Source organism: Ceratotherium simum, chromosome 20, assembly GCF_057802395.1.
Source record: "Ceratotherium simum simum isolate JZ-2026a chromosome 20, ASM5780239v1, whole genome shotgun sequence".
Classification (NCBI taxonomy): Eukaryota; Metazoa; Chordata; class Mammalia; order Perissodactyla; family Rhinocerotidae; genus Ceratotherium; species Ceratotherium simum.
Genome location: NC_141919.1, coordinates 50,565,380 through 50,593,294, shown reverse-complemented (window position 1 = coordinate 50,593,294; position 27,915 = coordinate 50,565,380). Strand labels below are relative to the sequence as shown.

At 39.7% G+C, this 27,915-nt stretch overlaps 1 protein-coding gene and 1 non-coding gene across 8 annotated transcripts in view; both read left to right on the top strand.

Moving 5' to 3' along the window:
• UBAP2 (ubiquitin associated protein 2) overlaps positions 1–27,915 on the top strand; it is a 120,199-nt gene that overhangs the window by 74,896 nt on the left and 17,388 nt on the right. For 5 of the 7 annotated variants that reach the window (XM_087444734.1, XM_014785994.2, XM_087444735.1 and 2 more), the window contains 8 exons: positions 1,217–1,320; positions 12,244–12,296; positions 15,849–15,916; positions 18,427–18,616; positions 21,979–22,192; positions 25,025–25,299; positions 25,890–26,059; positions 27,130–27,343. In XM_087444734.1, coding sequence (XP_087300860.1) covers positions 1,217–1,320; positions 12,244–12,296; positions 15,849–15,916; positions 18,427–18,616; positions 21,979–22,192; positions 25,025–25,299; positions 25,890–26,059; positions 27,130–27,343 — 1,288 coding nt within the window. Of the gene's footprint in view, positions 1–1,216; positions 1,321–12,243; positions 12,297–15,848; positions 15,917–18,426; positions 18,617–21,978; positions 22,193–25,024; positions 25,300–25,889; positions 26,060–27,129; positions 27,344–27,915 lie in introns of those variants that run through there. The other 2 variants (XM_087444733.1, XM_087444737.1) reach the window with 2 other exon arrangements.
• On the top strand, positions 18,734–18,816 carry LOC147914459 (small nucleolar RNA SNORD121A). Its single transcript, XR_015555496.1, has one exon. It is a non-coding gene; the product is annotated as a small nucleolar RNA SNORD121A (small nucleolar RNA).

Below are 27,915 nucleotides of genomic sequence, written 5' to 3'. Positions count from 1 at the left end.
AGGGTGAGCTAAATTGGTGGCACAGTCAGTTGTCTATTCATAATTTCTGGTTGTTCTTTCACTTTTTGCTGCTTCTAAAACATTAGCTCCCCCTGGATTTTTAGAAAAAGTTTTTAAGTGTCTTATAGAAGCCATATGTGGATGACAGTCAAGTAAGGAAGGGAATTGGTTCCAAAAGAGCCTGTTTTCTCTCCACAGCTTCAGGGCAGTATGGTTGGGGGGCACTGCCTTCAGGTGATACCTCCTGCCATCTCCATTTTCTGCCTGAGCTCCCTGTGGACAAAGGTCGCATGAAAACACGGAGCAAACTGCCTGGGACACTCAAACATATTTGCCCAGCCAGTAGCTTTAAACAATTTTGTGGATTTTGCTGTTTACTTTGAAAAATATTGTTTTGTAATTTTTCTTTTTTTTGTTTTTGGTCAATGATACCCAATAAAGCTGGAAAAAAAATTCTGCTGTGAAAATTTTGGAGATGATATTTAATTTGGCCCTAGTTAGTTAGACCTCTGAATCATGGGTATTTAGGATTTTAATGAAAAAAGAGGCACTGAATAAAATGTTTTCTTTTTATCTATATCGTTTCTGTACAAAAAGGATCATACACATCTGTTATAAACGGTTCAAAGCCAAACCTGGATTCTGACTTAGAAAGAGAAAGACTTGTTGCCTGTTTTAGGCTGGGCTTACTTTTCAGAGGGGCTTTCCGTTAGAGGCCTTATTCAGCCTAGAACGATTACAGGTCTCCACACTTGCTTTAGGATGCAGAGGACAGCAATGGAGGGAAATAGGGGCATCGTACAAGAGTATATGGAAGGTTCCTAGGCAACCTCTGCTTTTCAGAAGATCTGTATCCTGATGGCCTGAAGAGTTAGCTGTGATTAAGTAGAAGCAAGGTGAGGTTTCTTATGGTGGCTCTTACAAGGGACAAGGCTTGTTTTAGGGAGATTGATGTACAGTCATGCGTTGCATAATGACGTTTTGGTCAACGATGGACCGCATATACGACGGTGGTCCCATAAGATTAGTACCGTACAGCCTAGGTGTGTAGTATGCTATACCATCTAGGTTTATATAAGTACGTTCTATGATGTTCGCACGACGACGAAATTGCCTGAGGACACACGTCTCAGAACATATCCCTGTTGCACAGTTAAATTTGTGACTTTGATGATTGCTTCATTTGCCTTTATTCTTTACTTGTTTCAAACCCTAGGACATTTAATGCTGCTGACTATTCAGATTCCCCGTCTATAGATGAGTGTGGGACAAAATCAGTAGTTTGGGAAGCTGCTCAGAATGGTGCAGATGAGGGAACTGGTAAGTGTCTGTTCTTGTTGGAGATGTGTTTTAAATGTTTGAGCTCTTAACATACAAAGATGACATGAAAGTGGGCTGAGGGAGAAGAGTGGAAAACAAGCTGCTGTCCTCCTTCTGAGACTACTGTTAGCTGGTTCTTGCCTGCAGAGTCTCTCACTTATAATCTCCTTGATGATAAGACACTTGATTTTTCCCTTCTGCACTATGAGGAAGAGGCTGTGATCAATCTGTGTAAGTCAGTACAAACCCACACTCAAGTCTCAGTGTGTCAGGTATATATAGAATTTCTTAGGGGTGAGTACTTACCATTCCTAATGGTGGACACTAAAATTTGTCCAGTTAAAGTGGTAGATGATAGATGGGTTTGAGGCAACAATTGCTTTTGCAGGTTTTTCTGTATCCTACTATTTTTGGATTATTTCTTTTCTGAAATCCATAGGTAAATATTTGTTTTCTTTTTTTTTTTTAAAGATTTTTATTTATTTATTTTTCCCCCAAAGCCCCAGTAGATAGTTGTATGTCATAGCTGCACATCCTTCTAGTTGCTGTACGTGGGACGCGGCCTCAGCATGGCCGGAGAAGCGGTGCGTCGGTGCGCGCCCGGGATCCGAACCCGGGCCGCCAGCAGCGGAGCGCGCGCACTTAACCGCTAAGCCACGGGGCCGGCCCTAAATATTTGTTAATTGGCCTGTTTATTTAATAGAGCCCTTCTGAGGATTTGTTCATGATAATATGTATATTAACTATTACAATTATGTTTTGGCACTTCATGAATTATAACCCAAAATATAAAGGTATAGCTCAATACAGTATCTAAAAGGAAACATCCCTGTAACATCAAGCCTGGTCAAAAGATAAGACCGTGTCACCATCACAGAAGCACAATTAATGAACTAGAAATCAAAGATACTGTAGAGAGGATCAGCAAAAATTATAAATAGTAATTTGACAAGACTAGTAAAATTGATCAGTTTATTGTGAGACTGATCAAGGGAAGGAGCAAGAAGCATAAATAATTGGTTACAGGAATGAGAAAGGTAATATTGATATTAATTGTAATTACAATTAGTTATATATTATAATTAATATAGATATTAAAAGATCGTAAGAAGATACTTTATGTCAATAAATTTTATGCTCACATTTAAAATTATAGATTAATCTCACTCTTGAACACAGATGTAAAAATCTTAAGCCAAAATATTGGAAAACAGAACTCAGTAAGGTAGAGAAAGGATAATACATCATGGCCACATTAAATTTTTATTTGATATTAAAGTTTGTTTAACATTTAAAAATCAGTCGACTCCTATTATATATCGAAGAGAATGGAAGACATAAGTTCACATAAAACCTTGTACACAAATGTTCGTAGAAGTGTAATTCACAATAGCTAAAAAGTGGAAACAAACCATGTGTCTTTCAATGGATAAATAAAATGTGATAAATCATCCATACCATGGAATATCCATTCTGCCATAAAAAAGAATAAAGTACTGATACATGCTGCAACATGGATGAACCTTGAAGACATTATGCTCAGTGAAAGAAGCGTCTTGAAGGACCACATATTTTATATTGTATAATTTCATTTATATGAAATGTCCAGATTAGGCAAATACACAGAGACAGAAAGTATATTGGTGGTTGCCGAGGGCTGGGAATGTTTGGGAAAAATGGGAAGTGACTACTAGTAGGTTCAAGGTTTCTTTTTGGAATGATGAAAGTATTCTAGAATAGTTGTGACTGTTGTACAACTTGTGAATACACTAAAAACTACTCAGTTGAGGGCCAGCCCGGTGGCACAGCGGTTAAGTGTGCACACTCCGCTTTGGCGGCCTGGGGTTTGCTGGTTCAGATCCTGGGCGCGCACCGATGTGATGCTTGTCAAGCCATGCTGTGACGGCGTCCCATATAAAGTAGAGGAATATGGGCACGGATGTTAGCCCAGAGCCAGTCTTTCTCAGCAGAAAGAGGAGGATAGGCAACAGATGTTAGCTCAGGGCTAATCTTCCTCACACACACAAAAAAGCTACTCAATTGCATGCTTTAAAAGGGTGGATTTTATGCTATGTGAGTTATGTCTCAATAACAAAAGTGAGTATTATTCATACCTTAACAGAATAAAGGAGAAAAGTCATATCATTTCAATATGAAAAAGCATTTGGCAAAACCCTACATCCATTCCTGATTTTTTTAAAAACTGGTGAATCCAGAATACAAAGAAATTTTCTTAATTAGATAAAGGAAATCTACAAAACTTACAGCAAACATTACAATTAATGGTGATGTGTTGAACATTTTTCCTGTGGAACAAGATAAAGGGACTTACTCTTACTGTTTCTATTCACCGCTGTACCAGAGGTCCTGACCATTGCTATAGAGAATTAAAAAGAAAAGTCACAAGGGTTGGAAAGGGAGGAAAAAAACCTGTCATTTCTGGCACTGATATAAAAGAATCTATAGGTAAATTATTAAAATTAATAATAGAGTTTTAAAAGGTCCTAGCAGAAGTTCAATAAACAGATATATTTTTCTTTCTTTTTTTTTTACTTTCTAAATGTCTTTTAATTCAATTTTCTTTAAATAACCAAGCACTGAAAACTTTATAAAAATGTTAATTAGTAAACTTATTTCTATAAACCATCAACAGACAGAAAATGGAACAAAAATTAATAGCCTCAAGAAACACCAAATGCCTACGAAGAAGTCTAATGATATGTAAGATGATAAGACTTCTATGAAAATATAAAACATAAAATCTTATATTAAAATATAAAATTGATGGCCGGCCCCGTGGCTTAGTGGTTAAGTGCGCACGCTCCGCTACTGGTGGCCCGGGTTCGGATCCCGGGCGCGCACCGAGGCACCGCTTCTCCGGCCATGCTGAGGCCGCGTCCCACGTACACCAACTAGAAGGATGTGCAGCTATGACATACGGCTATCTACTGGAGCTTTGGGGGGAAAAATAAATAAATAAAAATTTAAAAAAATATATAAAATTGAGAGATTCAAGAAGAAATAATAAATGGAAGGATATACCATTTTTATATAGTTCAAGTCTCAGTATTGTGAAGGTTGATTTTTCCTGACTTACTCTTTGAACTTATTATTAATCCATGGTAGTCCACCACATGAAAAATTTTCCCCACTGATATTTTAAAAAGTCAGGTTTATTGAGATGTATTTGTATACAATAAAATTTACCCTTTTAAAGAGGTTTAAGTGGGTGAATTCTAACAAATACATATAGTTGTGTAACCACCACTAAAATCAAGACACTGTGTTTCTATACTGGCAATGAACAATTGCAAAATACAATAAAAGAAAACACAAAACAAAACCCAGTACCATTAATGGTAGAACAAAAACATGAACTACTTAGGTACAAACCTGAGAAAGTATGTACATTACTTGTATGTTGAAAATTATGCAACATGACGAGATATTCACTGTTTATGAATCAGAAGACTCAATATTATTGAAATGTCATTTCTCCCCAAATTGATGTATAAGTCCAGTACAAGTTCTATCAAAATCCCAGCAGATTTCTTTTTGTAAATCGACAACTTGATTCTAAAGTTTTTGTAGAAAGGTGTTTTGTTTTTGTTTTTGTTTTTTTGTGAGGAAGATCAGCCCTGTGCTAACATCTGCCAATCCTCCTCTTTTTTTCTTTTTTTTTTTTTTGCTGAGGAAGACTGGCCCTGGGCTGACATCCGTGCCTGTCTTCCTCCACTTTATATGGGAAGCCGCCACAGCATGGCTTGCCAATTGGTGTGTCTGTGTACGTCCGGTATCCGAACCGGCGAACCCTGGGCCGCCGCAGTGGAGCGCGGACACTTAACTGCTTGCGCCAGCCCTGAGAGTTTTGAAAAAGAACAGCAAAGTCCAAATACTCACACTCTTTGATTTTAAGAACTTACTCTAGAGCTACGCTAATCAAGACTGAGGAACTGGCAAGAGATTAGAGAGAGATCAACTATATGATAGCAGATCCAGAAATAAGCCCACAGATATATGGCTAATTGATTTTGACCAGGGTTCCAAGGCACTTCAATGCCATACATTATACTGTGTACAAAGAAATAATTAAGTGGGGGCCGGCCCGGTGGCTTAGCGGTTAAGTGCGTGCACTCCGCTACGGGTGGCCGGGGTTCGGACCCCTGGCGCACACCGACGCACCGCTTCTCCGGCCATGCTGAGGCCACGTCCCACATACAGCAACTAGAAGGATGTGCAACTATGACATACAACTGTCTACTGGGGCTTTGGGGGAAAAAAAAGGAGGAGGATTGGCAATAGATTTTAGCTCAGAGCTGGTCTTCCTCAGCAAAAAGAGGACGATTAGCATGGATGATAGCTCAGGGCTGATCTTCCTCACAAAAAAAAAAAAAAAAGAACCAAGTGGATAATAGCTCAAAATGTGAAACCTGAAAGCACAAGTTCTAAAGAAAACACAGGGGCAAATCCTCGCCATCTTGGGTTAGGCTAAGATTTCTTTTTTTTTTTTTTTTTTTTTTTTTAAAGATTTTATTTATTTTATTTTTTGCCCCCAAAGCCCCAGTAGATAGTTGTATGTCATAGCTGCACACCCTTCTAGTTGCTGTATGTGGGACTCGGCCTCAGGATGGACAGAGAAGTGGTGCCTCGATGCGCACCCGGGATCCGAACCCGGGCCGCCAGCATCGCAGCGCGCGCACTTAACCACCAAGCCACAGGGCCGGCCCTAAGATTTCTTATATAAGACACAATAAGCGTGAGTCATAAAAGAAAAACTCAAATGTTCAGAAGAGAATAAAGAAAATGAGAGGGTAGGCATAGTTTGGGAGAAAATATTTATAAATCCCCTATTTGAAAAGGGACTTGTATATAGAATATATAACGAACTCTCACAACTCAGTAATAGGAAAGCAAACAACCCAATAAAATGAGCAATTAAAAGTGAACGAAAAATTGAAAAAGTTCTGGAAATGGGTAGTGGTGGTGGTTGTACAATATTGTGAATGTATTTAGTACAAACGAATTCTACACTTACAAAGGGTTAATGTAAATTTTATGTAATGTGTATTTTACCACGATAAAGAAAAACATAGAATTATGCACGTAACATGGTGTCTATGCCAGTGTTTTGGCTACTATATTGCACTGTAATTATGTGAGATGTAATTTTCTGGGAAGACTGGACAAAGAGTAACTTCTTGTGAATCTATAATTATTTCAGAATAAAAAGTTAATAAAAAATGAGCAAAAGATTTGAACAGATGCTTCACAAAGGAAGATGTATGATGGCAAATAAGCACATAAGAACATGCTCACCATCACTGGGGAAGTACAAATTAAAACCACAGTGGGTTACCACCATTCATCCGTTAAAATGGCTTTAAGAGAAAACTGACAGTACCAAGTGTTAGTGGAGATGGTGGAATGACTTGAGCTCATACATGGCTGGTGTGAAAGCATACCTTTGCCATCAAATCTGACAATCCCAACCCTAGGTTTTTATTGAAGGGGAATGAAAACACATCCACACAAAATCCTGCACGTGATGTGTATAGCAGCTTTGTTCATAATCTCCACTGATTTTTTTTTTCTTTCTTTTTTTTTGTGAGGAAGATCAGCCCTGAGCTAACATCCGTGCTAATCCTCTTTTTGCTGAGGAAGACCAGCTCTGAGCTAACATCTATTGCCAATCCTCCTCCTTTTTATTCCCCCCTGAAGCCCCAATAGATAGTTGTATGTCGTAGTTGCACATCCTTCTAGTTGCTGTATGTGGGACACGGCCTCATCATGGCCGGAGAGGCCGTGTGTCGGTGCACGCCCTGGGATCCGAACCCGGGCTGCCAGCAGTGGAGCGCAGGCACTTAACTGCTAAGCCACGGGGCCGGCCCTCTCCACTGATGTTTAAATCAAGTGTTGAGTTAGTCGATTAACTGCTATTTTTGTTTTTCTCATTCCCCCTCCTTTTCTCCCATCTCCTGTCTTCTGTCCTCTCTCTTTTCTCCCCTTCCTTCCCCTCGATATCATTTGGAATAGCAGATTCCTTGCTGAAAAACATTTAGATAAGCAAAATGTGTTTGATACTGAATACACTTAAAGGATGTGGTCAGCTAATGGATGCTGGCTGTTTCTTTAGAGGTATTACAGAATGGTATTGTCTTGTAGATAACGCAGATTTCTGAGTCCGGCTCTCAGCCTTATAGGCTCAGAAACCTGACTTTGACAGTATAATAATCAAATTCTTTCCTTAGAGGCAGACTCACATTAACCCAAATAGAAAGACTGAGAATAGTCAGAATGCTAATTTATAAATTTACAGAAAAATAGGTATAACCTATTAAACAGATTGGAATGCTCTCTTTGACAAGTGGGAAGGGAGCTTGGTGAACATGAGAATGAGAACAAACGTAGTTGATGCAAACTGGATGTTCAAGGGCCATCTGGCTAAGACAACTCATGTTGAGTCCCAGTGGCCTGTCACAGCATGAATTGCAGTAGGTTCCCCTCTCCTTGGATGCACAGCATATACTTAGCTTTGATGCTTTCTGTCCTCTGTTTAACTTGCTGACCAGTTTATCGTCTGATAAATACCTTAATTGTTTTGATGTGTTAAAACCTTCCATTTTAGGGCCGGTCCCGTGGCTTAGTGGTTAAGTGAGCGTGCTCCGCTGCTGGCGACCCGGGTTCGGATCCCGGGCTCGCACCGATGCGCTGCTTCTCCGGCCACGCTGAGGCCGCGTCCCACATGCAGCAACTGGAAGGATGTGCAGCTATGACATGCAACTATCTACTGGGGCTTTGGGGGGAATAAATAAATAAATAAAATCTTAAAAAAAAAAAATAAAAAATAAAAAAAAATAAAGCCTTCCATTTTACATTGATGTGCAGAACTGGCATCAAATGCTCAAAATGTAGCTCAGAATCTGCCAAACAAAAATTCTTAGGGACCCAAAGGTATGAATGTTTTATTTAAAAAATGTCCTTAGTTAAGAATCTTATAAAATGTTTACAATATCTTCCATTTTTATCAAGGCTAGTTAATAAAAATTCATCAGGTAAATGTTTGTAATCTATGTTTTTACAACTACTTGATGGAATAATTATCAGCTTTTGATTATGGAAGTGTTTTACAGATTGGCCTTCAAGACGCCACAGATTTTGCATCGTTTTCCTTTTACCTATATGGCTGACTTATATGTGCTCTTGATAGAGGACTAACATCAATTAAATTGAACATTTAGCACACATCTCAAGTTTATTGTTTTAAGCTGAAAATAAATGTCATTGACATTTTCCCATATGTTCGAGGTATAGGTCTATAGGTCTATTATGGACCAAATTCTTACTGTAAAATTTTAATATTCCAGAATAGGGTTAGGACCTGACCTTTGTTCTTCTGTATCTAGTGTCTGGTATTTTTTATAGTCTGTGTGTCTAGGGTGGGTTACTGCAACCACTTGGCCCTGGTTGCTAACCTGGGGCTTCCCCTCTATTGCCTGTACCATGTGTACCACTGTACCATGTTGTTCTGCTTACAACTACATATGTTGTCTTCTGCCTGCTTGTTATATACTCAGATTCTCACACCCTTCTGCACGTCTAAATTTGTGTTTTAATTATTTTCCTAATTCTCTTAAGTAGTAGGCTCGTCTCTACATATCATGTATAAGAGAGTATGTTCTAACTTAGTACCACTGAATTATACACTTAAAAATGACCAAGATGGTAAATTTTATGTTAGGAGTATTGTGCTGCAACTTAAAAATTTTTGGAAGAAAAAGTATGTTTTAAACTTTAGGATACTTTTAATATTTTATTTATAGGTTTTTGTAATGCCTCATTATTGTTTCTCTCCCCTGGAATATCCCTTCTTTATATATCTGTCTGTTCTGATATTTTCCAGCCTTCAAGTTTTTTGCTGTGCTCCATCTTCCCCATAAGTTTTCTCTTAACAGTCTAGCTTTCATTAACTTTTTCGTCCTCCAGTTTTTTTTTTTTTTTTTGGTGAGGAGATCAGCCCTGAGCTAACATCTGCCAATCCTCCTCTTTTTGCTGAGGAAGACTGGCCCTGGGCTAACATCCCTGCCCATCTTCCTCCACTTTATATGGGATGCCGCGACAGCATGGCTTGACAAGCAGTGCGTCGGTGTGCGCCCAGGATCTGAACCGGCGAACCCCAGGCCGCTGCAGCAGAGCCTGCACACTTAACCGCTTGTGCCACCAGGCCGGCCCCCGTCGTCCTCCAATTTTTTAATGTATTAATCAGCTTCATGTAATTTATCATTCAATAATATATTACCCTGGGCCGGCCCCATGGCTTAGCGGTTAAGTGCGTGCGCTCCGCTGCTGGCGGCCCGGGTTCGGATCCTGGGCGCGCACCGACGTACCGCTTCTCCGGCCATGCTGAGGCCGTGTCCCACATACAGCAACTAGAAGGATGTGCAGCTATGACATACAACTATCTACTGGGGCTTTGGGGGAAAAAAACAAATAAATAAAATTATAAAAAAAAAATATTACCCTGATCACAAAGATTTTAATTCTCTTTCCAATGAGATATGACTTGGATACTTAGCATCATGCTTAATGTGTAGGCTTTTAACCCAATATTGGTTGGTTGATGATGGTTGATGAAGGGTTCCTAAGGAGAATGCCACCATAAATTGTTTCCTATTATAACCTTAGATGCCTCGAAAGTGAAAATTTAGCAACGATTTTTGAGGCTTTGAAATTGTTTTCTATTTCTTAATTATCCTAAAACCGCTTAGGTTGAGCCTCAGCTTTTGTAAAGTAGAATTTGTCAATCTTCAAGTTAGAGTACTGTCTCCTGTGATGAATTTGACAGCATGAGTATAGGGTAGGTTGGATGGAGGTGGCCCCAAGAACACAATGTATTGGCCATCTTTGAAATTAGTCCAGTTTTGAGCTTTTTAAATTATGCGTGTACTTAGAGAAAAGTCTGGAAGGAAATATATTCACAGATTAGAGATTATGTTTTTATTAGTACTTAAAAGAAAGTCACATTATAGAAGGAAGGTAAGAGTGAAGGGTGGGTGGATCGCTTGCCTCAGATTCATTTAGCTTCGTGTACAGTGTCCTCTCCAAGAGGCCTGTGCAGGGGTCTAGAGAACAAGGTTCCAGTACTGATTTCCAACTGGGACTAATTGTACCTTGTGTTTTTTCATTTAAACTATTACTTCTATTTTTGTTTAAAAAATATTTTAATTAAAAAAATTTTAATTCAGAGAGATGTTTTGGGGGAACATAAATTCATATTTTGTTTTATGACATTTCTGGAGAAATTATGGAAACCATTTAAAGGTATGAGTGAGCCAATACAAAATATCTGCTTGTCAGTTTAAATATTGACATCTTTATCAAGCTTTACTATTATTTCAGGCATACAGGCAATTGAGAGGCACAGAAGAGCAGCGAGTTCTTTAGCCAAGGCCTGCCTTCTTGCAACACACATGGCCTCTGGTCCACAGTAATAGATGAGGTCTCTAAGTGATGTGCATAGGTTTCTCACAAAGCAGGGAATGTTTTCAGGTTTGAAAGGCCCCCCTTTATTCCCATATTGTATCATATCCTATGTGATATTTTACAGGGAGCCATGTTCCATAAATCTATAGCTGCTGTGTTTGTTTGCCAGAACCCCTCCTAAATTAGGGACATCCTGTTGAAAGCATTCCATAGAGAAGGACTCTTTTCTTAGGTAACACCATGAGTTTATTGATGAGGTGGTTGGTTATTAGATTGTTGACATGATTCCAAGGAAGTGAGATCTGGTCACCTGTCCTTTTTTCTCAGGAGTGTGCCTCTCCTTCTCCTCTCTTTCTCCTCCCCACACACAAACCTCATTGTAGGTCAGATGTTTGACTCATTTCTTCTCATTAAAGGAACTGAAAACATTTACAATCTCACTTCCTGGGGGTGGTTATAGTTAATATCTTAGTGTATTTCCTTTTAAAACATTTTCCCTGGGTAAGTGTTTGCATATATGCTTTAAAATAGTGGGCCTATACTTATACAGGATCTCTAAGTACTAAAGTCAGCATTTTTGAATACCAGTGCTTTTCTCTAAAGCACTTAATTGTTTTATGGATGAGTGTTCTTTAAGAACTGTCTGAGCATATCCTCTGTGCCTGCTTGTCAGAAGTTAATAGCACCAGACTTGATGTGAGCAGGACTGAGGTCCAGCTTTGCTGGAGACCTATTAGGAAACCATATAGTGGAGACAATATCTTATAAAAAGGATCTCTAAATATGATAATTCACTAATCCATCTGAAATAGGATCCAAGGCAGACCTGCCTTACATTTTTTTTTTTTTTTTTTTTTTTTTTAAAGATTTTATTTATTTATTTTTCCCCCAAAGCCCCAGTACATAGTTGTCTGTCATAGCTGCACATCCTTCTAGTTGCTGTATGTGGGATGCGGCCTCAACATGGCTGGAGGAGTGGTGCCTCGGCGCGCACCCGGGATCCGAACCCGGGCCGCCGGCAGCGGAGAGCACGCACTTAACCGCTAAGCCACGGGGCCGGCCCGGACCTGCCTTACATTGAATTTTCTTCTGTTTTAAATTCTATGTAGCATAAGGAATGATCTCATTGTTAAATGTTGTGTATTTGTGCTGTGCCCATACTTTCTTACTCAAGGTAGAATTGCTTGGATGTGATCTACACTGAAGCAAAATCTATTTGAGACATTGCTTTGAGTTTATGTGGATAGTACCTAGCCAAGTTGTGTTTGAAAACGTGACCAATTTTATTGAGAATAGATTAAGAGCCTCATATTTCTTGGATGATAAACCAAATTGCTAATGAGGCATCTGATATGTCTTGTGCAGAACGCCATAAAGAATCATTTGGAATAAGACCATATTGACTTTGTGGTGTAAACTGAAATTGTTGTCGCTTCTCAACAGGGGCCTGGAAGAATTCTGTGGAAGAGTGGACAACAGAAGACTGGACTGAAGATGTAAGTGTTTAGCATCAGATCAGATCCATCTTTCTTTTGGTTTCTGGTGGAGGCATGGTTACTTTGAAGAAAGCCTGAGATATCTTACGCTGTTCTTGGCTCTTTTTCAGACCTCTGTGATTACCATGTTTTTTTAGCAGATACTTCTCAGAAGGAAGTTGTTATTTTGACATTCTTAAGAAACTTGGTTTTAAAGCATCCACTTAAAAATGACTAGATGTTATTATTATTATTATTATTTTTTAAATTATTTATTTATTTATTTATTTTTTTCCCCCAAAGCCCCAGTAGATAGTTGTATGTCATAGTTGCACATCCTTCTAGTTGCTGTATGTGAGACTCGGCCTCAGCATGGCCGGAGAAGCAGTGCGTCGGTGCGCACCTGGGATCCGAACCCGGGCCGCCAGCAGCGGAGCGCACGCACCTAACCGCTAAGCCACGGGGCCGGCCCATAAAAATGACTAGATATTAAATAGGACTGAAATCATTGTTAAATAGGACTGAAATCATTTTTTAGCTTATCTTTGTTTTGTTTGGCCTGATAATGAACAGATGCTATTGCCATGGCCTATGAACTATTAATTATTCTTTTTTTTTTTTTGAGGAAGATCAGCCCTGAGCTAACATCTGTGTTAATCCTCCTCTTTTTGCTGAGGAGGACCAGCTCTGAGCTAACGTCTATTGCCAATCCTCCTCCTTCCCACCGCCCCCGCCCCAAAGCCCCAGTAGATAGTTGTATGTCATAGTTGCACATCCTTCTAGTTGCTATATGTGGGACGCGGCCTCAGCATGGCCAGAGAAGCGGTGCATCGGTGCGCCCCCGGGTTGTGAACCCGGGCCACCAGTAGCGGAGCGCGTGCACTTAACCGCTAAGCCATGGGGCCGGCCCTATTAATTATTCTTAATAACATTTTTATTAAAGGAGAGAGTCCGTGTTTTGGACTGAAATTAGCTTAAATAAGTCATTCTGGTTCTAGGCCCAGCCCTCTTCCCCTTTCAACTAGACTGGCCCTTTTTGTACTGATTATTCCACAGACATTTTTGAGTGTACTGCACTAGCTTCTCGGTTGTGTCAGTCTATAAGTTCTGGGTTCAGCATAAGATATTCTGTGATAAAAAATATTTAACTTAAATAGTGAAAAAGAAAAAGTAACTGAACTAGCTTTATACCATATTTTATACCATTTTTCTCTTGGCTCTCAAGCCCCAGAACAGAAGTACGTACACGATAGAGAGTTTTAGCAGACACTAGGAGGGAGAGAATAAAGGAGTTATAAGTTTTGACCTTCAAAATCACATGAAGTGACCTAAACTTTGAGATTTTTAAAAAAAAATAATTTTATTTATTTATTTATTTATTCCCAAAGCCCCAGTAGATAGTTGTATGTCATAGCTGCACACCCTTCTAGTTGCTGTATGTGGGACGCGGCCTCAGCATAGCCGGAAAAGCGGTGCGTTGGTGCACGCCCGGGATCCGAACCCGGGCCGCCAGCAGCAGAGCGCGCGCACTTAACCACTAAGCCACGGTGCCGGCCCCTGAGATTTTTTTTTGAGATTATTTTTTCCCCTCTCTCCCATTTTGTACTCACAAGTACTTTTTTTTCTAAACTGCATTTATGCTGCTTTCCTTTTTTAGCATTATTATATCTGGCTTGTTAGGGAGTGAGCTGGGTAGGATGTGAGGAAGGAGGAGAACAGATATGCTCATTTGATTGGGATTTAGGAGATTTAGGGTATATTTTCACTTCTGCCACATACTAAGCACAAGTCCTTGGGGTTACCTGTATAGAAGGCTGGACTAGATGGATAATTTTTGAATCAGTGGACGGATGGGTACCGGTGACATGGGGAAGTCAGAGCGAGCAGCCTGTGGGCACTTTACCTTACTTCAGAAAGAACTGTCTACTTCTAAATGTTTTGTCAGTAGAATTTTTGCTAAGAGTTTGGAGAAAAACAAAGCTTATAGAGCTAAAAGCTTTACATCTTTGCCTGTTGTCTGGTTCAGCAGGCAGGTTAGAAAATCAGCAGGAGGTCGGAAGGCAAAAGGCCTGTATTCAGATTCTAGCTGGGTTGCCCTGTTGACCTTGGACGAGGCATCTTTCCTTTCTGAGCCTCCTATTTTTCATCTCTATAGTGAATATCATAATAACTGTCCTGCCTAACTCACAGGGTTTTTGTGTGGGTCAGATGAGGTCTTATGATGAAAGTCTGCTAACAAGCAGTACAAATGTACACACAGATATTACTGTTCTGCTGTAAAGATCATATTGTATCACAATATAATTTATAATTACTGAAAAGAAGTAGCATAGGGAATTTGGACATCTTTTCTCAGGAATTATCAAAAAAATTTTAAAGTTTTCTGAGATGATACCAAGTAATGGTGATCTAAAATGCAAATCCTAAATTCCTTGTAGAGCTTAGAACAATGACGACTCACTTTTCCCCTCCTCTTGCCCCTCTTTTTAAAAAAGACAGAAGGAAACAGTCAAGTTTTCTGTGTTCTGCCAGGGTTAGAGATGATGTTGGTGATTAATGTGGTTCTCATTTTCCTTCAACTTACTAATGTTTTTAGCGCTTTAGATCTATCATTGCTTTTCATAGAATTACTCCTTTGTGTCTTTGGATCAACATTTATCAGCCTTTAAAAGCCCATGCCCTACTTTGAAAACATAGAAAGAGTCTACCTTTCATTAATGTCAATTGAGGTTTCAAAAAATTTTATCCTGTGTGCCTTAAAAGTGCATTAAAACAATACGCATGAATCTCAAAATAATTATGTTGAATGAAAGAAGCCAGACAGAAAAGATTGCGTATTTTTTTTATCCCATTTGAAATTCTAGAAAATACAACCTAATCTATAGTGACAGAAAGCACTTTAGTGTTTGCCTGGGGAGAAGGTGGGAGGAATTGATTACACAGGGACAGGAACAAACTCGTGGGGTAATAGATATGTTCATTGTCTTGAGGTGGTGATGGTTTTGTAAGAGTATACATATGACAAAACTCATTCAGTTATTCATTTTGAATATTTGCAGTTATTGTGTGTGTTATACCTCAATAAAATATTTTTTTAATAAAAACAGGAAGGAAACCCATGACTTAATAAAAAAGAAATAAAAATTACTAATACAAAATACTAAAGCCATCTGTCTTTGGGGAAAGAAAACGTCAATTATTTTGCCTTTTCAAACTTCCCTACCCCTTTTTGGCATTATGCTAACATTGGTGGTGGTTTTATTGGTATTCTCACTTTGCATAATGTCAAATAGAGTAGTAAGACTGGGACTTGAATCTTGGCCTGACTTGACTTCACTGTGCTGTTCCCCTGATGTGAAATCCTTATTGTGGGCTTGTCAAACTGAAATCACCTTCACCTGAAGAAAATTACTTGTCTTGATCGCCTGTATATTTCCTTTTTCCTTTAGTCCACCTTTTGGGGGGACTATAATGAGAGTACTGGTGACTAAAAATTGTCAGGAATTTGATATATTTTTGGTTTGATATCACACAGAATAAGATTAAAATATTTTTTTCATTCTTTCCATACAGCTTTCTGAAACAAAGGTCTTCACTGCCTCGTCTGTCCCAGTGGAGAATCCTGTCACACCTGGGCCAAGGTAAACACATTTGCCACCTTTTGTTTGTTATTCAAAGCGTAATTGAAATTTCTTGCTTCAAGAAAAGTGTTTGATTCTTGTGTTTCTTTCTGTTTTTTTCACTTTTCTTGAATCTGTTTCTATGTTTTCTTTTTTCTGTCTAAGACTTTATTTTGTCCCTAAGCTACCTGGTCAGCTGACAGAGCCTCCATCATTTCCTAATTGACTGTATCCACTGATGAATTAAAATAGCAATTATGTTGGTGATTTATCATCATTTGTGGCAGAGATTATGTTAAACCTATTTAATGGTTCTTTTTTACTTTTGTAAACATACTGTTTTTTGACAGATGAACTTAATACAAAATATTCTTTGGTTTCTTCATATAATACCATTTATTTAGATCTTCTCAGGTTAATACAAACTTCTCATTGTATATGGGCTCTCCTAGTTTTAATCTATTAGTCTCATAGATTACAGAAAAGCAAGGAGCTTTTGGGGGTAATAGAAACATTGTTAGAATGTGTACAAAACTGAATTATTGAAAAGCATTTATTTACATCCTAGTTTTCAGAATAAGTCTAAAAACCTTTGATTATGATTTCAAAACGTAGTGATCTAAAAGGATAAAAGGCTTGATATATATGACGCCTGAAAATTGAAGGCAATTTTGAACCTAACATGCACAATCTTATGCTAAATGAGATGGTTATAAGACTTCATGGGCCCGCCCCGTGGCTTAGTGGATAAGTGCGTGCGCTCTGCTATTGGCGGCCCGGGTTCGGATCCCGGGCGCGCACTGACGCACCACTTCTCCGGCCATGCTGAGGTCGCATCCCACATACAGCAACTAGAAGGAAGTGCAGCTATGACATACAACTATCTACTGGGGCTTTGGGGGAAAAATAAATAAATAAATAAAAATAAAAAAAAAAAAAAGACTTCATTATAGGGAAATAAAAACTGTCAAAGCGGGGCTGGCCCTGTGGCTTAGTGGTTAAGTGCACGCGCTCCGCTGCTGGCGGCCAGGGTTTGGATCCTGGGCGTGCACCGATGCACTGCTTGTGAGGCCATGCTGTGGTGGTGTCCCATGTAAAGTGGAGGAAGATGGGCACAGATGTTAGCCCAGGGCCAATCTTCCTCAGCAAAAAGAGGAAGACTGGCATGGATGTTAGCTCAGGGCTGATGTTCCTCTCTCTCACACACACACAAAAAAAATAAAAATAAAAATAAAAAACTGTCAAAGGTTTTATGTCTTGCAATATATTGTTTTGTGAATTGCTTGGAATTTCTTGTTAAATGGATACAACTTCTTCGTTGTATTTATTACTCAATGAATTTGATAGGATCATTTTAACTTTTTTTCAATATCAAGTGGACTTTTTTAGTAGTTATTTTTCAGAAGACTGCTGTGGTATTTTTCATGCATATGTTTTATCAATCTTTTGTAATAGAACTTGCCCTGTTTTTTGTAGTAATGCAACTTTTGACTTGGGTCGTATGTAATATGACTACCCTGGATTTGTATCCCTGGAGTTGGGATATCATGAGCTAGAACATTACCTTGGAATCTTAGGTACTAGTCTGGGACTTCAGCCTGGTTATGGGAAAGTGAGTGTGGCAGAGCATCAGGAGAGGAACTCGGGCCTGGGAACTTCTCTCTGTATCACGAGTGAGTCTTGAATTGTTTGACCTCCCAGAATCTGCCTCACTGGCCTAGTGAGCGTGTCAGTTAGGAGAACTGACTGGGAACGGGCCTTTGAAAGTCTTTAATGGGGCAAATTACCATGTGAGGTAATCCTTTGCCTTGCAGGCCCTGTAGCAGAGAGTTAAGTGGCTCACCCAGGTGTCAGGTAGTATCTGTCTGGCAGACCTTTATTCTTCATGCGTTCAGGTTTTCAGGCCACGATTTGCAAATTGGATTATCTGTCTTTCTGGGGGGCATTATAAGAGTTCTAATTAACAGGGTATTTGTTAATATTTTGTGCATTTTTTCCCTGAATATTTAAGAGAGAAAATTATATGAGATTCGTATGAACCTAAATGTATTATGTGGTGGAACGCAGAATTTATAGGAATATTTCTAATAAATGGGGAACTGCCTGAATGGTCTACTGAGGCTGTAGTCCTCATTCCCAGACAGTAAGAATTCACTCTCCTTTAGGAAAGTTTGAGAGACACTGGGATAAATCATAAATAAATAAATGGGGCAAAATATTCTAAAGGAAATGAGCCAAACTTCAGAAAATTGTTTTACTCAATTGCGCCAGGTTTTCAAATCAGTTGTCATTGTGCTATTTCTATGGAAATTCGCACCTTTCGTTTCCCTTCTCTGCATAGCCCTGCTTCAGCCCTGGCTTCGTATGTTTTTTTCGGGGATTGATGCCCTCCTTTTGGCTCCCTTAAACTCCAGTTTCCAAAGGTTTTCCTCACTTAGATAGAAGTTACTTTATATTGGTACACTTCTCAAATTCATTTGTTGCTAAGATTCGCTTATGACTCGTTCCTCATTTGCTTTTTGTCTGCTTAGCATTGATCTGGTAGCCTTGCTCCAGAAGCCTGTTCCTCCCAGTCAAGCCTCAGAAGTCAACTCCTTTGAAACTTCCCAACAGCAGGGCTTTGGCCAAGCCCTCGTCTTCACAAATTCTCAGCACAACAATCAGATGGCACCAGGGACTGGCAGCTCCACTGCTGTCAACTCCTATTCTCCTCAGAGTCTGGTAACTCACTTTTATTTCAGTGTGGGATTTTAAGGAATGTGCCCATGAGCAAATGTATTCTAGAATGACACCTGCCTTATAATTTTCTAAATATGAAAATTTCTACAGTAGATCTCAGTCCAGAAAACAATGATGTGGTAATTTCCAAGCACATATCTGATGATTCCATGTGGAATTCAACTACTCTGAGTTTTCTGGACGAAGATAAAAATATTTCTTTATGATTAGTTGAAATCTTTTCAGTCATAATCACTCAGTCAGGCATCCTTCTTATAATGAATTTTTTCTTGGATTTTGTTTAAAAGTCTGTACTTAAAATGTTAAAATTTTCATTTGTTTTCCAATTTACTTAAATGCAGATATTTGTCAGTATTGGCTTGCTAAAATCATGCAAACACAGTTCTTTCTAAGTCTACCTAGGTGCTTACATTTTTTTGCATTATTATTTGTTTTGTTATTCCATAAAATTAGTGTACTTTTTCTTAAAATGTCACAAAATGTAGTAGAGGCCCTTAAAATTTGGATGTGTTTTCATTGAAACAGTGTCATTTGCTGCTGCATCTGTGACTCTGACGTCCCATGAGAATTAAGCTCCCATCAGAAAGAACTTCAGGACCTGTTGATGAAGGATGTGGAGGCAGGCTGATGGGAGTAGAAGCTTAGAGCATAGAGTGAAAGACTATAGCTGCAGAATGGTGACCTGAAGTCCCCGTCCCGCTGTAGGCAGTTCTGAGTAGGCAGCAGGGAGGTTGGAAGGACTGTAAACATAGATCCACAGCTTTCACTAGTGATAATTATTTTGGTTCATTTGCTGCTGTGTTTTACCTGAAATCTACAGTTGAGAAACAGAATTTCATATGAATATGATATAATTTGTTCCCCTACCTGATTCAAAATCGTTTACCTGTACCCTAAAAATGGAGAGTCGAATATGTAAACTTTTCATTGCCATCTTCCACTCTGCACAGTCATGTCACGTCAAGTATAACTGGCTTGGGAACTTGTCATTTTTAGTGTCATTGGTGGTCGTGTATGAGAGTATGTCAGTGCTTGAAGTGGGACAGCCCAAGGCATGGTGCCATCTCTGCTCTGGGAGGGCCTAATGATACCTCTGAATTTAGATTGAACCATCCATGTCCTTTCCTCCTCTGCCTTTCCATCTGCTGTTGGTATACTGATGTGATGTCCTTGCTGACTTGCTGGAATCTTGGCTAGGCTCCTGAGAGTATAGGTAGGACATGAGTTTTTTTTTTTTTTCACAGTGACCTTTTGGTATGTTGTTTTTTTTTTTTTTTTTTTTTTTTTTTTTTTTTTGGTGAGGAAGATTAGCCCTGAGCTAACATCCGATGCCAGTCCTCCTCTTTTGCTGAGGAAGATTGGCCCTGGGCTAACATCCGTGCCCATCTTCCTCTACTTTATATGGGATGCCGCCACAGCATGTCTTGACAAGCGGTGCGTCAGTGCGTACCTGGGATCCAAAGCTGCAAACCCTCGGCTGTGGAAGTGGAGCACGCGCACTTAACTGCTACGCCACTGGGCCGGCCCCCTGTGTTGCTTTTCATCATGGACAGCACCTTGAGAAGCTGGAGTAAGAATTATCTGTTTAGGGCCGGCCCTGTGGCGTAGTGGTTAAGTGCGAGCGCTCCGCTGCTGGCGGCCCAGGTTTGGATCCCGGGCGGGCACCACTTCTCTGGCCATGCTGAGGCCGCGTCCCACATACAGCAACTAGAAGGATATGCAGCTATGACATACAACTATCTACTGGGGCTTTGGGGGGGAAAAATAAATAAATAAAATCTTAAAAAAAAAAAGAATTATCTGTTTAGCATATTAGAGCAGTGGTTCTCAACCCTACTCTACTTTTATAATCAATGGGGAACTATAGTAAATAACAACAGTAATAATGATAATAATAATAAAATAATGCCAGAATCTGTACAAGGCAAAATAAGTCAGAATCTTTGGGATTGGGATTTGAGCGCTTGTGTGTGTTTGTGTGTGAGTGCATGTACACGTGTACTAATACACACATTTTTTTAACGTGCCCCTGTTGACTGAAATGTGTAGGTGGAATTGAGAAGCCCTATACTAAATGTTACCTGGGGCAAGGCGATAGTCATTGACTTGGTGATTTCATTGTGCTGTGAAGCACATGGAAAGTGCATTTGGTAAAATTAGGTGATGCAGGATAGAGATTCTGTAGGAAAAGAGAGGAAGAAGAGAAGCATGGTCCAAGAAGCCTGCATTGAATATGAGGGCTTGAGCTGGGTTTTGGCGGATTCCTAGCAATACAAGAAAGGTGTAGTGGGCAGCACGAGCAAAGAATCTGGAGTAGTGACAAGTAATGTCAGCACACTTGTTCTACAGGAGCGAATTCTGTGACTGATGTGAGATAACTGCCCACAATCTAAAGTTTTGCTCATGTTGGAGAATTTGGATTTCCTTAGGACAACGGAGATACTCCATGCCTTTGGATATTGATAACAGAAATAATTATTTCAACTTTCTAGATCTGGCCTCTTAGGGAATGCAAATCATTTCTGGTTTTGACCTTTTAGATGGTTTTGAAAAGTTATTTTTGACAAAGAACTTATCTTTTCAGAAACTGAATGATACTGAATGATCTTGATGTGTAAAAATGCAGTTGATCTGTACTGTCTTCTCTGGTCATAAGCCTTCATTCTCTTTGGATCTTCATGTCTGACCTGACAGGATAGATAAAGGGGTGTAACATTGTCTTTTGTATACTTATTTATATTTAAGCATATTTGGTTTCTTAGTCATCTAAAGAACTTGAAATAAACACAGCAGTGTCCAGGGCATCTGCTCAAACACAGATACCACCGTGTAATTCAGTGTCTGATTGTGGAATACTGACTTTTTAAGAAGTACTGTGACCTGCATTTAACCTTGCAGGATGACCTCATGGCTGATCTCTTCTGTGACCAAACCTGTTCTAATCATTAAAGATGATTACTGTTCCACACATTAAGAAAATACTGTATTTTTGTTTTTCAAGCTTGTGTTTGTCATTTAATTCCTGGTATTCCTCTTTATCTTAAAAAAGTATTTTGATTGTGAATTTGTGACATCAATTTAAAAAAAAAATCAATTTCTTAAAATTCAGGGAAAATATTCCCCTTCCCTTTAATCCCTTATATCAGAACCAGGAAGGATTTTTGGGTTTATTTAGTCAGATCTTGTTGCATAGTGATATTTTTATGTAGTATTGACTCAGATAAGTCTAATTCAGATGTTCTAGGTTATAGATTTAAAATCCCTGTGAAAATACTTGGAGTATTTAAAGCCTGGGGTAGAAATTCTATATTGCTGAGGATTTCTGCTTTTCTTTCCCTTTAAAGTCATCCGTCCTTGGTTCAGGATTTGGAGAGCTTGCACCTTCAAAAATGGCAAACGTCACCAGCTCCCAGATCCTGGACCAGCTGAAAACTCCGAGTTTGGGCCAGTTTACCACTACCCCAAGTTCACAGCAGAATAGTACGAGTTCCCCCACAACCACTACTTCTTGGGACCTCAAGCCCTCAGCATCCCAGTCCCCAGTCCTCAGTCATTTTGGTAAGTGTACCTTCTCTGTACCGGTTGCCCCTGGTGAGGACATGCTGAACATTAGCAGACATGTTGACTGTGAACACTAATGTGAAATCTGTCCAGAGATGGTTCTTTTTAGTGGAACTTCTGTGGAGTTTCTGAATTAAATCAGTCAGCTTTGTATTATATAAATACCTGCATTTACTTGTTGTTGTTATTATTAGTAGTGGTACCTACCTTGAAGAGTTGTGCAAAAGCATGGTAAAGGCATGCAAATACAAGGAAACAACACTGAGTAAATGCCTGGACAGAAGTTTCTGAGCTCTAGTAGAATAGGGTGGTGACAGAATGTGGAATATTGGACAGCATATTAAATCACACCCTCTGGGTTGCTTTCTCATTCCAACATTTGCATGTATCCACCATGATTTGGTCCAGTCTCACTGTCTGTGGTTTGTAATTTAAAGGCACGATGTGTAAGTTAGATGTTTTCTAAACTATACTCACATCAACATTGTGACATTAAACTACCATTCCCCACCAAAACACATGTGCCACCCTGTATTAAGGAATAGCAGGGGGTTATTTTAACCAGTGGGTTGGCCATCTGGGCTGGTTTATGTTGAGGGCATATTGAGAGATAGGGAAGCACTTTTCTCTGCTGAATGAAATGGCTTACTGTTTTGGAATTACCTGAGACTACTCCCAGGTTTGCAGTGATGTTTACCGAGGAAAGTCATTAGAGACTCAATGCCCAGGGTTTTTACTGGGGGGCTGGTTACATAGGCACCCTCTGCCTAGTACATACCAACATTCCATAGTCCTAGAAGGAAGGCAGGTGTTCTGCATAAACCACATTGTACAAACAGTCTGGGCACAGAGAGTCCCTCTTACCGGTTAGAGTAATGGCATACCAAAATTCCATGTTCCCAGATACCAGCCTAGAGCAAGTCTTGCAAGCTGGTGTTTCTAATGGCAGCTGTAGGTCTCCTATGTTAACTTTTTTTTGCGCACTTACTAATAAGTGATAGGAGTTTTTAGATTTGAGCATGCTGTTCCCATATTCCTTATAAAGCCTGTTTTTTTCTTACATGCCTCTGATATCAAATCTGAAAATAGATTCATCTAAGATAGAAATACACTGAGTCATGAGTTGGCAAAGCTTCAACTAGATTTGCTGCCTGTTTTTGTAAATACAGTTTTATTGGCACCACAGCCCCAGCCATTCATTTACATATTGTCTGTGACTACTTTCACTCTACAAAGGCACAGTTGGATAGTCACTAATAGGTGGCCTTCAAAGCCTGAAATATTTACTATCTGGCCCTTTACAGGAAAAGATTACCAACCTCTAACCTATATGATAGAGATAGTGTTTCACATCAGTGGTGAAAATGTGGTTTATTGCTATTAGATATCTGACTGGAAAATGAAATTGGATTCTTAACTCCCACTCTACATCAAAGTGCCAAATAGGTCAACTGTTTTAACATAAATAGTGAATCTAGAACAATAATAGAGGAAAACGTAGGAAGATTTTGATGTACTCTGTGTGAGGTGAACCTTTCTAGGTATGACAGGAAACACCATACCCAAACAAAAGGCAGACAAACTATGAAAAAATATTTGAACATCATATTAGAGGCAAAGGGCTGAGTTCCTTCATATGAAAAGAGTAACTAAGAATCCAGGAGACCAATGGCGAATTAAAAAAACAAAGAGGTACAGATGGAGGTCCTGGGTGAAGAGCACTTCAGTGTGTGGAATGATGCTTATCCGGACTTGTATCATTTTTATTTGCATCCTTTATGCCATTTACCACCTATCAAACTAGGAAAGATAAAAGTTTGTTATTAGAGAACAAGTGTTCTATCTATGGATAGGAATTTTGAAGTATTAGTCAAAATTTAAAATATAGTTACTCTGTGAACCAGCAGCTCTGTTCTAGCAACTGATCCTGCAGGTATACTTGCACTTGAGCAAAATGTCTTACATAAAAATGTATTTATTGCAGCATTGTTTTACATAGCAAGGGATTGGAAAATCTATAAGTCCATTAACATGGTACTGATTTTAAAAAAATAAAACCTCTGTAGACTGGGTTGCTATGTAGACATAAAAATGAAGTAGCCCTTCACACATTAATGTGGAACAGTCTCTGAAAACTAAATGGTTTGTGAGGAAGCAAGATATACACTGTGTGTGTCTCTGTACATGTATGTATATTGAAACAGTATCTCTGAAGATATTCCAGAAACTGGGAATAGTGTCTGCCCCTGTGGAGTGGATCTGGGGAAGGATGGAAGGGTGATTTGTATTCTTCTTATACATTTTCGTGCCTTTTGGATTTTGTAATATCACTTATGTTAGTGAAAAAAATTAATAAAATAATTTTCAGAAGTTTAGTACAAAATTCATAAAGCACACAAAAATATAATTCTCTGTTAGCTAAAGGCCAGATGTGTATAGCAACTCAGACTGTCCTTACCCGCTCCCCACCCCATGTGCTTTAGCACAAACTGTATCTCCTTTCTGCACGGGAGATTAGGTACAAATCCACTCAGGCATCCTTTTCCATTTGTTGTATACCAGTTATTACACATCTCTCCTCTCTCTGTCTCTCTGTCTCTCTGTCTCTCTCTGTCTCTCTCTCTCTCTCTCTCTCTCTCTCTCTCTCACACACACACACACACACACACACAACTGTTATGGGATTCATCTAGAAGATGGTTGGGAGAAACTGGTGGTGACTAACCCTTCACTCTCGATGATGGTGGAAGAGAGAGCTCTAAGCCCGTGCTCCTAAATAATTGATTGTTGCTTACTTTCTCCCCCTCTTCCCCCTTGCATATTTCATAGACTTCAAATCTCAGCCCGAACCATCCCCAGTTCTTAGCCAGTTGAGCCAGCGACAGCAGCACCAGACTCAGGCAGTCACTGTTCCTCCTCCTGGGTTGGAGTCCTTTCCTTCCCAGGTAAAACTCCGAGAGTCAACACCCAGAGACAGTACCTCCACTGTGAACAAACTTTTGCAGCTTCCCAGCATGACTGTCGAAAACGTTGCTGTGTCTGCCCACCAACCACAGCCTAAACACATCAAACTCACTAAGCGGCGAATTCCTCCAGCTTCTAAGGTGGGTTTTCTGTCATGCAGTCACAGTCCCAAAGGTAGATGTATTTTAACATTTAGCTTAAGTGTTGGGTTAGTAAGTCTCAGAAACTGTGATGTGGTGTTTTTCAAGCACATAGCTTACTACTCTGTGGGGAATAGGCCATTTCTGAGTGATTCAGCTAATCTTAGAGGGAGTGGGTTTGTGCTGAGACAGAGACCATTAATTCCGTTGCTGGATCTGGCTCAGAGAGTCTGATGGTCTTGTGCATTTAGCTGGGGCCTTTAATAGATAGAGGATGAGTGGTTCTGTGACCAGGTAGTACTTTCATCAAAAGCCCACTCTCCTTCACTCATCTACCCCCACAAGCCCCTGTTGCCCCAAGGAGCAGTTGGGGGCACTGACCATCCTCCCGTTAACTTTTGATTTTTCTTTTCCTTTCTCTCTCTCTTTTACAATCCTATTCTTTTTCCTTCCTTCCTCTTGGCCTCTTGCTCCTTGTTCCTCAGGCCTGCCAGAGTGCCCTGCGAGCCAGTGCTCATTCGGCTCTGTGATGGCCTTTGGGACTTGGAGTCCTGACCTCTGTTCCTGACACGATGGCTTTGCTGTTTCAGATCCCAGCTCCTGCAGTGGAAATGCCTGGGTCAGCAGATGTTACAGGATTAAATGTTCAGTTCGGTGCCCTGGAATTTGGATCAGAACCTTCTCTCTCTGAATTTAGATCAGCTGCAAGCAGTGACAATAGTAACCAGATTCCCATCAGCTTGTATTCGAAGTCTTTAAGGTACGCGACTTCGCACTTCTCTGGTTTTGACTGAATTTAGTACTTTGTTTGCAAAGTAAAACGAAATAGAACCCAAGAAACCACCTGGTGGAGACAGTACACCCTATGGTGGTGGGTGTGTGCAGCCATCACTGTATCTAGTTCCAGAACTTTTCTTCCGTCACCCTAAAAAGAAACCTTGTCCCTGTTAGCAGTCACTCCACATTTCCCCCTCCGCTCATTCCCTGGCAACCAGTACTCTGTCTCTGGATTTGCCTCTTCTGGACATTTCGTGTAACTAGAATCACGCAACACGTGGCCTTTTGTCTCTGGCTCCTTTCACTTAGTGTCATCTTTTCAGGGTTCTTCCACGTTGTACCTGTGTCCGTTGTGTTTCTGAGTAGTACTTTGTTGTGCAGGTAGACGTTTTCTTTATCCATTTGTTAGTTGATAGACATTTAGGTTGTCTCCACTTTTTGGCTATTGTGAATCATACTGCTATGAATATTCAGTTATGGATTTTGTGTGCTTTCAGTTCTTTTAGATATATACCTAGGTATTGCTGGGTTATATGGTAACTCTTACGTTTAACCATTTGAGGAACCGTCAGACTTTCTCCACAGTGGCTGCAGCATCTTGCATTCCTACCAGTAATCTGTGAGGAATACAATTTCTGCACATTTCTGCCAACACTTATTTTCCTTCAGTGGAATATTTTATAAATAGAGAATCCCAGATTTTAGATTTTATTTTATTAATTTTTCTACTTTCCAGAGCTAAAAGCTGGTATTTGTTTGGGTTCCTTTTCTAAAGATGGTCTCAGACATCTGGAGTCCTTAAAGATTCTTAAGGATTCTTAAAGATGTCCCCCTGCCCGTCAATAAAATTAGGTGGGTCTAATTTTTGGGGGGGAAGTTTGTTTTGGATCATCATTTCCATCGTTAATACATTTAAAGAATGCATTAGTGTAAATTGGTAGTTACAGATATGTTTATTTAATTTAGAATATGACAAAGTGACGAAATAGTTCTACTTCATGAAGCCACATGAAGTGACCCAAGTTTGTGTCTGCCACCTTTTATTTTCTGTAGTGATTCTTTGAACACCTCTTCACCAATGACCAGTGCAGTACAGAACTCCACCTACACAACTTCGGTCACCACCTCCTCCAGTCTGACCAGCTCATCGCTGAGCTCCGCCAGCCCAGTGACAGCATCTTCCTCCTGTGACCAGAGTTCTGTGCATAACAGGACAGCATACCAAAGGCCTGGGAGCCCTGTGGAGGCAGCCCCAGGGACTGTCACGGTGAGTGATCTTTCAGGTTCCTTCTTGTGGGAAAATCCTATTTGGAGCTCAGTGTGGCATGTAGTTTGGGAAATTTAAGCTTTTTGGATTTTCTTTGAGAAATTCGCTAACGTTTTGAGTAGAATCCTTGTAGTTTGTTGAATTTGCTAATAGCAGGCATCTCGTTTGAAACCAGGGTTTCAAGCACTCATGCCCAGGAGTATGTGAATGGACCCAGAAGCTTAGTATAAGAGTACACTCCAAATTGTTCATTGTGGTTTGGATGGGGTAGGAGGGGACTGTAGTCTTATCTGTAATATTTTAGTTTCCTGTAAGGCAAAGATGTTCAAGCATTCAAGCATTACTAGTGAGAGCTACTTTGAAGCATGGATAAGAACATGAAAATAATAAAAACAGTGGAGTTCGCTTAGCAGAAATTTGAGTACACTTTCTTTTATTAAGTTTCCTTCTGAGATTCTCAGGAGATATTTGTACATCTCAACGTAAAAGCTTTTTTTCTTTCTTCCTTTTATTTTCCATCTTTTATGTTGGAAGTCTTCCTCAAATGTCTGGTGATTCCAGGCTGCCTACTG